The 12,232-nt window shown below is 27.7% G+C and overlaps 2 protein-coding genes across 3 annotated transcripts; both read right to left on the reverse strand.

The window, feature by feature from the left end:
• Positions 1–295: 295 nt before the first annotated feature.
• Positions 296–6,281, reverse strand: LOC112731944 (uncharacterized hydrolase YNR064C). Of its 2 annotated transcripts, none has more exons than XM_025780897.3 (13): positions 5,947–6,281; positions 5,286–5,340; positions 5,092–5,147; positions 4,466–4,566; positions 3,957–4,026; positions 3,317–3,386; positions 3,146–3,202; positions 2,916–2,983; positions 2,708–2,788; positions 2,416–2,493; positions 1,861–2,016; positions 1,251–1,403; positions 296–527 (listed from the first exon to the last, which is right to left on the reverse strand). In XM_025780897.3, the coding sequence occupies exons 1-13, from the start codon at positions 6,133–6,135 to the stop codon at positions 444–446; spliced, it is 1,218 nt and encodes a 405-aa protein (XP_025636682.1). In that variant the 5' UTR covers positions 6,136–6,281; the 3' UTR covers positions 296–443. The 2 variants fall into 2 exon arrangements, with proteins under 2 accessions (XP_025636682.1, XP_025636683.1); XM_025780898.3 differs by having other exon boundaries at positions 5,286–5,345; positions 5,947–6,279.
• A 5,252-nt stretch (positions 6,282–11,533) lies between these two features.
• Positions 11,534–12,165, reverse strand: LOC112731970 (zinc finger A20 and AN1 domain-containing stress-associated protein 1). Its single transcript, XM_025780899.3, has one exon. The coding sequence runs from the start codon at positions 12,163–12,165 to the stop codon at positions 11,662–11,664; it is 504 nt and encodes a 167-aa protein (XP_025636684.1). The 3' UTR covers positions 11,534–11,661.
• Between the last annotated feature and the right edge of the window lie 67 nt (positions 12,166–12,232).

A 12,232-nucleotide genomic window follows, 5' to 3' on the forward strand; every position in this document is an offset into this window, starting at 1 on the left:
ATTGGATTATTTAGTAAGATTGATTACAATTTTAAGATTCTGATCTTTATCCTGTAATTTTGACTTTTGTTAATAGTTTTAAAATTCTTTAGCAAGTTAAAAAATGAAGCTATTGTTTAAAATTAAAAAAAAAGACAATAAAAAAAATATAATCACACTAATTTGGTGATGGTGTTGAAAAAGTTATTTTGGTATAGTAAAATAAATTGAAGAAGGACAATATTTATAATGTGAACAACCATCATGACTTGCACAAAAAAATCAATAATAATGAGAAAGAATATAAAGATAATTATAGTGTACAATTAAGATGATTGATTAAAAAAAATCATAATAAATACATTGCTAATAGATTGGCATTGAATCCAAAAGGTTTCATTAGAAGAATAGAGACAGTGAAACAATTTTTCTTTTTTCTTTTAATCAGAAATTTGGAAATATCCTCATATGTAGTCCCTTCTGCTTATTGTCTTATAAATAAGTTGTCCAAGTTCTTCACCACAATCTTCTTGCACATGATGCCCTGCCTGCAAAGTTGCAACAAAGTCAATCCTTGATTGCACCATTTCTGGACATAAAATGTGCTTAACATACTATGATTCTTAAGCTAACACCTGTGTTATGAAAACATAACTGTTTTTCGAATAAGAAATTTGAAAAATACAATCAAAGATTCTCTAGATTTTTACCTAAACTCTAGAAAATCGCAAAAACTAATGTTAGGGAGACAATATCTAAAATTATTTTATTGTTGCAATATACAAAAGACAATATTATTATTCCAAAGATAATTGGTTAAAGAGATGAATTTTAAGAGCATATTATATAACAAAGGGTAAAGAATAATTTTTGTCCTAAAAGTTTGTTAAAAATTTTGAAATACTCTTAAATTTTATTTTGTTTCAATTTTGTCTTAGAAATTTTTTATTTGCATCAAATATACCTTTGACATATAAGTTTTCAAAAAGCTTAGAGTCAATCCAGCAATAATGCATCCAACTATGTTCGACTTGCTTGTATTGAAGTTGTTCTTTGTGAAATTGTTACTGAATTTGTCCTAAATTTTTTGGAAAATTAGCCGCTAGGAGTATATTTGATGCAAAGAAAAAACTTTCGAGACAAAATTGTAACAAAATAAAATTTAGTAAACTTCAATGACAAAAAATTATTTGGAGACAATGCAACCTGAGATTTATGCTTTCTATAACAAGTTTCAGATTCAAAACTAAAATAGTATTTATTATTTTTACCTTTGGAACTTCAACAAGTGTATGATTGGAATCCTTACAGAAATTTTCCACTCCATCATAACTAAACCAACGGTCCCTTTGTCCCCAGCATATTGTTGTTTTCACTTTCCAACTTTGGTCTTTGAGTATTCTCTGCATATCCTCCACATACCGCTGAAGGAAAAGTGAAGCATACAAACCACCATCTTATCAATTCAAAAGAACAATAATAATGCAATCAATCTAGCGTGTACATAAAAATCAATTATCAATTAGCCACTGTATATAGAAATACGTGTTTGATATCTTATAAAAAATTTTTGTTATTCTGCTGTAACAAGATTATGATAGGTTTGATTTTTCTAGTAGTTGATTGTTTAGTTGCAGAAATGTGTGAATCAATATGTATAAATATACACAAATACATAGTGGTTAATTTTTAGTGTACATAAAACCATTCTAAACAAATCTAAAGTGGATGACGAGGTTGTTATACCAACTTATCTACTTCCTAGAGTCTAATATCATCATATGTGATAAAAATTTGAGATTCATAAGAAACATGCAGATATTTGATGCACAAATTGAAATTTTGAACCGGAGGGAGTATAAAGAGTTGTTCAATGTTCACCTTGAGGTCTTTCTTCATGGTCCTGCTAAGTGCATTTAGTGCAAAACCTGAGGAGCCAGATGTGAGATAGGGTCTTCTATAAACCATTGCATCTTCTTCTTTCATTTTATAGGGGCCACAGCTTGTTAGAGCTTTGTCACTGGCTCTTAATGGATCCTATTCACAATTGAAACATAGTATGTAGAACCCTTGGGACCAACCTAACTATAAATTTCATTAGGCCGATTTCCGTAGAGGTTAGACGATTTTACATAGACATTGTTTTGTAAAATGTGATACTAACTTCCTCTGTAAACATGAAACTATGGAGATTATTGTAAGGGTATGTGTGTAATATCACCTTAACCTCGGAGGAGACTAGTGTAATCTACTCAGGTGCAATTAATTTCATGTGAAGTTGATAGCTGAAAGCCGCTAGATGACAATTTAGTCAAACATGTCAAATTATTTAACCACTCTCAGCTATTAACTTCACATGAAGTTAACTGTACCTGAGTTTCTACCATATGTTTTACTTGAGATTGAACAGGACATTATGAACATAAAACTATATACCTGTGAAAATATTTCACCTAGCAGAAAGTTGCTGAAAATGGATAATGTAGGAGGAAGCTTGGCATGTTGGGCTGTTAGCTTATAAAGTGAGAAGAGAAACTGAAGTTAGCAGTTGCTATGAAAAAGACTATCAAAATAAGAATATACTTTACATGCAGAACATGGTGTCCATGCTAAGGCACAGGCACTTATTCAGGGAGAAGCTCTCTTTATATTATTGATGATGTTATTAATACTTAATAGGATAAGTTTTGAAAGAAATATTCGATATTGAAAAGTGAAATAAACGTACAGGTGGATTAAGGAGCATTAAGTTCTTGATCTTTTCCTGATTAGAGTTGGCATACTTAACTACAACTGGTGCAAAATATCCCTGAAAAGAAAAAAGAGAAAAAGAAAAAGAAGAAAGAGATTAGGGAGTTTCCTATCATTTGTCAAAGAATAAATATTTTTAGTTTAGCTGGTGGATCCAAGCTTCTTAAGATCATAGGCAAACATACTTGAACAACAAGTGAGACTTTAGTAACAGCAAGTTCATCGATAAGCGATTCCAGTGATGACACATATTCTGAAGAGAAGGCAAATACTAAGTCTAGTGGAGTAAATTTAATAAAACTTTATTTGTATAAAATTATACTGAAGTCTATACCACCTAGATTGTCATAGTGCATGATGTACCGATGTATCGAGATAAGAAATTAATATTACTTAGAAATTTGAAAGGAATTACCATCCAGTGTGTAGTCAAATCCATATCTTGGTTGAGGCTTATCAGAGAACCCAAATCCTGAAAGAGGAGACTAAACGGAATGAATTTCGATAGCACAGCATTGGTTATTTGTGAAATCAGTAAAATTTTCAAAATGTTAGAAACTTATAAATAAAAACATTGTGATCTTACCTAACCAGTCAAAAGCTATGGCATGATAGTCCTTGGAGAGAATTGGAAGAACTTTGCGATATGAATATGCCTGCAGAAGCATAAATTTGCCAGATGTTCTTCCTGATCAGAATATAATAATAATAATAATATCTTATACTATCTTAAAAATAAAATCACAGAATCATTTAATCAACTTATTGATGAAGTAATCTTAGGAGTGGTCTTGTCTCTTCAATGTGTCAAATGTTGCACTATTACTTTATTCCAACTACTGGTTTCAAGAACCATTGAGTCAGTATGTTTTAACAAAGTTACAAAACAATATTACATCAACCTAAAGTTTCATTCTAGCTTTGTTCTACCTTTTTCCCTCATTCCCTGCCTTAATCCTATAATTTTAACAGATTATGAGAGTATGTCCTGTAAAAACACTGCTATCTTTTTCCCTAACATTCTGTCCACTATTCAATAGTACATAAAGAAAATTCAAAATGAACTCAAATCAGATCATTCGTGATTGTGGATACAGGCTTGCGACGGATAAAATTACCTAATGAACAACAATGTGGATTTAGGATTATGAGAGCAACCATTAAAGTTTTGTACAGTAACATAATTTTGCAGATCAGTCTAGAAATTATTGACAAATAAAGCTGACCTGTGAAGGGAAACCATGGATTAGTATCACTGATGGATTATCTGCACTTCCAACTTCAACACAAAACCATCTATTGTATACATTTTGACAAAAATATGATTCAATCAGTTACCCTCAAAATAATACCATTCCACATTTTTTCTTGAAGCAAAGTTCAATAAATTCTAACAAGTCTTTTATCTATACTGTGGGATTGGTCAACATGGCAAATATTTTGTTCTCTTAACCAATGATCACGGGTGTCATAAAACCACTTACACCAATAATTTAAACTGTTAGATAGAGGCACATGAATGGTTATATATTTAACCATGGATTCAAGCCTTGGCAACGGAAAAAAAAGTATTTTATAATATTTTAACCACTTTTGCCTACATGGCAGCACTTGGTCGGATATTCGTGTATATTAGAGATATAACCATTAATGTTGCCTTCTCGTATCAGCTTAAGCTTTTGAGATGAGTGGTTTTATGATAGTGTAAACTCTTCTACATCAAAGCTTCTTTTACCTGAAAAAATCGCTACTAGCTTGAGAACCAGCACCCATAGTGAGCCCGAAAATTGGATCTTTTGCCTTTTCGCCACTGCCAGAACTTGAATAGGCTTTAACCTGAGAGCATCAGAATACTGATAAGGCCACAACAAATGTGACTTGAAATTACAACAATATTGCATGCAACACAAGGAAATGAAATAAATCAAGTACTTAACTTTACAACCAATATTCCTTCTTTCAATAAGTGTATATCCTAAAGTAATGAGCACTATACTTCAACAATATTTTTCTAAAAGGCACAACATTGCTATAGAATATTATAAAAATGCCCAGTTAAGAGCCTATTTTAGAGATAACAGGAAAAGGAAAAATTAAGCAGCAGCAAGAACAAGAACAAAGCCTTCAATCTTTTTCCAAAAGGTGGCATTCATTTCTAGATCAAACAATGATGCTGTATACATATTACATAGTCATTCATCCACCTCTACCCGAAAAACTCAAGCTTAGTATTTGACAACGAATGATTCATGACATGATATTAAAGACTATATAACTAACTAGCCTATAATCTAATTTATCTACCCCTATCATAAACTATGTGTCCATGTAAGGAATGGATGAAAAACAAATATTAGTTACCATTTTCCCTTGTTTAAACCACTCATCACTTGGACTTGGCTCATCTGAATATTTTCCTGTCAAAAACAAGAGACCACAAAAACTCACCAATAAACTTCTCAAATAGTTTCGTTGCATAAAACCCACATGCATGTGTGTGTGTGTTTTTCCAACACATGCATTGAAATTTAAAAAAAAAAAAAATACAGAAGTACCTCCACTAAAAGAGAAGCCATCTCCAACAGATTCTGGAGCATCAAGGAGATAATCCTGCACTACAACCAAACCACACGATTGGGAAATCATTTTAATATCTGTGCACAAATTAATCATGAACTGATCACGAAGTTATTTACCAAAATATCCTTATTTGATGATAACTACTATAGTATAAAACATAAATGTCTCATTGATTTTTTTTTTGTTGCGCAGGGTATCTCCCAATCTATCAGATGAAGGACCGGATTGCTGCCTGCATGCATAAGGCTGAATCCGAACCCTGGCATTTGCTTAAGCGAACGAGAGAGCTAACTACTCAGCCAATCCAAGTTGGTTATAAATGTCTCATTGATGATTATGCTTTAACATTGACATTGCATGGAGAGTGGAGATTAAAGCAGAAAATGCTTACTAGTTATCAAATAAGTGTCCATCTAATAATTATAACATTATTATTATATATTTTTTCTTTTGTCAAAGGTAATTTTACAACAGCAATTTTTTAACCCTAACACATTTCAACCTAATTCAAAAGTGAACATTTATTTGAGAACATAAAGAGTAATAAATATCAGAATGAACAGATATATTGAACAAAGAAAAAATGTTGTGAAGCTACTACAGATACCGCAAAAAGTTAAAAAGTAAGAACGTTACTTGGTCCGGAGTGCTGTCGTTTGAAGTGGAATTGAACTTGAGAAGAGGATTTCTTGAAGGGAATGGAACGAAGGGGAGAAAGCGTTTAGCAAGGAATGGTGAGGATGATGAAGAAGAGCAAGAAAGGTGTGAGTGGAAGCTAGAAAAGCCATGGAAGGTTGGGCTGGAATGAAGTGTTTGAATGATCATGGCGTCAAGTGAAGGAGTGGTTGGTGTTGGAGAGTGAAACAAAACAGCTTTAACGGAATGAATTAAGGACGGTTATTTTTTTTTTTTTGGTTTTTGTTGAGTTCACTTCATAAGGGGATAGGGATTCTCTGGTTGTTATTCTCACTACTCTACACTTATTATGGCCTTAATTATATAGGTTTTTTTTCTTTCTTCTTTTATTTTAAGCCAACATTACAATAATACAATTAACATATCATTAAATTTTATTTTTTATACTGTCATTTAATCATTAACTCAATTCTTTTACAGTGTATTTAGAAAATTTTAAAAAAATTCTAATTCTGTTAAAAAAATAATTCAATTCTATTTTTAATTTAAATCCATAATTTAAAATGATACATAACTTTAATAGAATTGAATTCTTATTGATTTTGTGCTTGTTTGGGCACCATTATTTTGATAAAAAAGATCTTTTTTCAATGAAAAAAATCTTTTTTATTTTTTAACGTATTTAGTAAATTTCTAGTAGTAAAAATAAAAGTATTAGAAAAATTAAAAAAAATATATCTTTTTTAAGAAGCTGTAATTTACATCTTTTTTTAAAGATATTTTTTTTTAAAAAAAAGATATTTTTCATATAATAAATAAACAAAAAAGTACTTTTATATTGTTACCCAAACATAATTGATAGATGAAAAAATCTTTTTACATGAGATATCCAAACATAAAATTACTTTTACTTTTCTATAGGATCTTTTAAAAAAAGATAACTCAACAAAAAATATTTTCTTAGAAGCTCACCTAAATAAACTCTTGATTTTTACTAATTTATCTTTAACTAAAAAAAATCGAATACTTCTGTAAAAAAATTTTAGGTTTTCCAATTTTTAAAACTATAATCATGAAAATGGAATTAAAAATCAGACTAAAAATAATCTGATTTGTAAATAGAGTAAATGTGGGAATTAGAATTTTTGTTAGAATTAAAATGATTAACTTTTATATTTCAAAACATGAAAAAAAAAATTTAATTCTTGAATGAATTCTAATAGTTAGCTTTTCAAATAAGTTTTTAATTTAATTTTTTGTCTAATCATCTAATAATATATTTTATCTCATACTTTTAAATATTAATAACTAATTATTAACAAAAAAATAATAAATCTTGATGAGACTCTCTTATTACAATACTTCCATGAAACATTTCTCTCTTGTCTCCAGGAATAATGCATGCTTGTGATTTTTTTTGTATAAAAGTAATTTAATTTTTTTATGCAGCTGCCATTTGAATAAATGATTGGTGTTGTAGTATCTATTCTATTTATTTTATTATATAAAAAATTAAAAATCGAATTTCTGTACTTAATGATAGAGCTGACATGGCATGTTTTTGAGAGTATTTCTCGATTTATTTTTTTAATTTAATAAACCAAATCAATTATAACTAATTAATGATATCAATTAATTAATTTAATTATACATTCAAATCTCACAATTTATTATCATTTATATAAACCGATAAATTATAATTATTAATTATATTAATTATATTAATTATTTGATTTGATTTTATTAGAGTAAATATCATATTATTTCAGTAAATAATAAATATGATAACGAGATATATTAATTAATTTAATTAGTTTATTTTTTTAAATATCATCTATTTATACGAGATCATAATGTATTTTTTATTCATTTGTTCTTTTTTCTCTCTTTCTCTCTCTTGTGTTTAGGATACAATATTTGTAATATATTTAATTTATTTTTTTAATTTAATTATATATTTTATTTTTATATTTTTTAAATATTTTTATCTATTTTAGTTGCTCATTATTAGGCGCATATTTTTTCTTTCTACCTTTTGATTAACAAAAGAGATATATCTTTTTTACGGTGTTTTAAAATAAAATGCATTATAATTTTAGATTATTTCACAATTAACAATAATGTTTGATTATTTCTTTAAAATAAATTACATTATGGTTTTAGGTTATTTCACAATACATAATTAATGTTCATAATACTAAATTACTCTAAATTTTCTATTTTGGATGGTTAGTAGTTAATTCCAAATTGAAAAGATTATGTTAAATTGTTGAATAGTCCAAGTATAATTAAGGTAGTTAATTTAATTTATTTGTTTATTAATATATTTGATCGAAAGCATAAATGATAAATAAGACAAGAAAATAATTTGAAAAATAAAATGTTAATAATTACTTAAAATAAATAAAAAAATAAGTTATAGGGTATTATTTTATTTAAATTATTAATATTCAGAAGAATAGAAGGTCAGATAATTATTTTTAATAGACATTAAACTTAGTTTTATGGTACTAATTTATTTAAATTGTTAATAAACTTTTATAATTTTCAGATTTATATCTATTTAATTTATGTATTTTATTTTATTTTACTTTAACAAAAAATTAAAACGTGTCTTTTTAATTATTTTTTTAGAAAATATAGTGAAATAAGTTATATCAATTATAATTAATTATCTATAATTAAACTAATTGATTGTGTTAATTTATAAGATGAATAACATATAATAAATGATGTGAAATTAATTATAATAAGTTAAAAATTAATAAATAAAAAACTAAAAAAACTTTTTTTATTATCTTTTTATAGCCACACATTTTTATTCATTCTCTTTTTTTTTTCTCTTTCTTTCACATTTATTTCTTTTAATTTATTGAACTAAATCAAGTATACTAATTATTTGTATTAACTAATTAAATTTTTTCTTAATGAGTTCTGCTAAGTGTGTCCTTAGAGCATAGGCTAGAAACATTATAAAAAGAAATATTTTATAAAAATTATTAAAAAATAAATATTTTTAAAATGTGTCTTGAGAGATAAATTAGCTAAATTATTTTTTAATTTAACATGTTTAATTCATTCAACTATATTAATTATAACTAATTAATTATATTTAATTTGATTTTATTAGAATAAATAATATTCCATCATTTAATATTTTATTTGATTCTTTAAATCACATCAATCATAACTAATTAAATATTTAATTTAATTAGAATATATATTAAATTATTTAAAATTTTGTTTGATTCATTAAACCACATAAATATTAAATGATTTAATAAATAATATATAAGGCAATGAAATAAATGAATTCATTTAAAGTTTAATTACTCTATTGGTCTTTATAGTTTCGCAAAATTTTTAATTTAGGTCCCTATATTTTTTTCCTTTTTAATTGAGTCCTTGCACCAATTTTTTTTATTTGAGTCTCTACATTTTTTTTCCTTTCATTTGGGTCCTTACACCAATTATTTTTTTTAGTTAGGTCCTTAAAAAAATAAGCTAATTACTGTCAAGAGAGACCTAATTGAAATAAAAAATGGTGCAAGGACCCAATTAAAAAGAAAAAAAGTATAGGGACCTAATTAAAAATTTTACGAAACTATAGGGACCAACAGAATAATTCAACCTTCATTTAATTTAATTTATTATCTTATTATTATTTTATATATTAAAAATAAAGATTTAATTATTCTATTGGTCCCTATAGTTTCGCAAAATTTTTAATTAGTTTCCTATACTTTTTTTTCTTTTAATTGAGTCCTTGAACCAAATTTTTTATAATTCGATCCCTATACTTCTTTTTCTTATTAAAAAAATTATAGAATATTTTTTTGCTTAACATTATAAAATTTATAGTGCTCTCTTTATATTTTTTATTATATTTATTTATTTATATAATAAATATTTTTTATATTATTTTTGTTAGATTCTGTTTTTGCATGTATATAAAAAAATAATTTAAAATAATTTTTATAATGTAAAATTTCGGACAATCAATATTTCTAAATTTCGATTTCTCTTATATTTGGGTTTTTTTAGTTGAGGGAGAAAGAAGATGAAGGCTTCGAAGTTGACTAGAAAAAAAAAAAAAAAAAAGTAAAATCCCTGATACGCATGCAATAGAGGAGATTGAGTGTGTTAAATGAACACCATCTCTAGAGAGCACCTGGCCAACGACATGTGGGTACGGTCCAAATTCTATTTTCCTGACACCACTCTAATATAAAGTACTCCTCTTCTCCATATAACATCTAGCACCAACCATACTTCCATATTAAAATTCAAAAGCGTAGAAAGTTGTTCCAATAAAAAAAAATTGAATTTTAAAAATTAAAGTTTTAATAATTTTTTTATTTTATAATAAAAATAATCCACAAGAGTGGAGAAACCATGAAAACCAAACAACAATGACTTTTGAAATTGAACAGATGTAGGGGTGTCTATGGATCGAATCGGATATGGCCAAAAATTCGATCCGATCCGCATTAAAATCATTGGATCGGATCGAATCCAATATCCGCAACTTTTAAGGTTGGATCCAATCCGATTTGCGGATCGAATCGGATATCTGATATATCCGCAAAACATAAAAATATTTTTAAAAGTATATTTTTATTAAAAAATATCAATAAAATTCATTTTTTCTATTCTTTTAAATATGTTTACTCTTAAAATAATATTTAACATACTTTTTTCAAATAATAAATTAAAATAATATAACATATATGATAATTATTAATTAAAATAAAACATAAAAAAATATTTACTTATTTATTTCTTTAATTTTGCAGATACGCAGATATGCGGATCGAATATGCGGATACTAACACAAAATCCGCAATCCGATCCTATTAGTGTGCAGATCCGATCCGATCCGATCCGAAAGCCTTGCGGATCAGATTCATATCCGCAATTTTCGAATCAAATTCGAATAAACATCGCGAATATGCATAAACATATATGAATCAAATCAGATTGAATCCCATCCATAGACATCCCTAAACAGATGTATCAAATTCAACTATTCATGTCAAATTCATTAATTCATTCATACTTTCTTAAATCAATTCACCCTTGGAAAAAAACATCAATTCACCCTAAACCCTCACCAGTCCAACCAAACCTATTTAAGAGTTATTTTGATAAAATTTTTTAAAAAAATATTTGTATTTTTTAAAAATTTAAACTCCTCATTTTATATTTAATAAATTAAAAAATCATATATTTATTCTTATAATTTTTAAAAAATTATATGTTTGAACTTACAATTTTTAAAAAATCCAAATATTTTTAAAAATAACTAAAGTAAAATTTTTTAAAGTTAACTTATACTTTACAAAATTTAAAAATCCAATATAATTTTATATGTTAATTAACATTTAAATTTAATGTTTATATTTTTTTGACTAAATTTAATGTTTGTATTTATATTTATTATAATATTTTAAATTTTAAAAATTATTTTATCAAACATAATTATTGTTATTTATATTTATTAAAAATTATTTTTAATTTAATTTACTAAACATAAATAATATAATTTAAAAAAATTATATTTTAAAAATTAATTTTTGTAAACTACTTTTAAAAAATATTAATCCTTCTTCTCATTCCTAAACAGAATGATCAATCTAACACCCTAAAATTCTCAAGTGGCCTAAAACAAAGAAAATTGATCAACCCATCATAATACAAATACAATTAAGAAGCCTAAAACTTATCGAGCTTATCTGCTTTCACAACAGGATTAGCCTTGGAAATCGCGTCACGTCCAACGCCCTTGAAATCAAACGGACAATCGTGCCTCTCTGGATAACGGTGAACCCCGCAGAACGTCGCTCCACACTTGCAAACGAAACCCGTCAGCCCAACCTTCTTGTTGCAACCACGGCACCGGTTCGAGGGCTTCACGGGACCGGAAGGCGCTGCTGCGGCAGCGGAGGAAGAAGGAGGCTCCGCCGCAGGAACGACAGAGGAGTCGGTGGTGTCCGAAGAAGGAGAGGACCCGGAAGCAACGCAGCCATTGAGAAGGGTTTTCTCAACGACGACTTTGGCTGAAGCGGCACGCTGTTCTTCAAGGAAGAGATCTCTGAAGCACTTGGAGCAGAGGTTTCTGTTGCCGGCGGTGCCGAAGAAGCCGCAACCGTTGGCGCATGGTCTTGGCTCCGAAGGTTGGTAGCTTGTGCTGTTGTCGTTGTTATGCTCAGAAGCCATTCGATGAAATGCTTCAGTGACCCAGAAAGCGAAAAAGGTGGTTGTTTATGTTTCACTTGTTTGTGTT

The sequence above is a fragment of the Arachis hypogaea genome, chromosome 2 (genome assembly GCF_003086295.3).
Source record: "Arachis hypogaea cultivar Tifrunner chromosome 2, arahy.Tifrunner.gnm2.J5K5, whole genome shotgun sequence".
NCBI classification, from domain to species: Eukaryota; Viridiplantae; Streptophyta; class Magnoliopsida; order Fabales; family Fabaceae; genus Arachis; species Arachis hypogaea.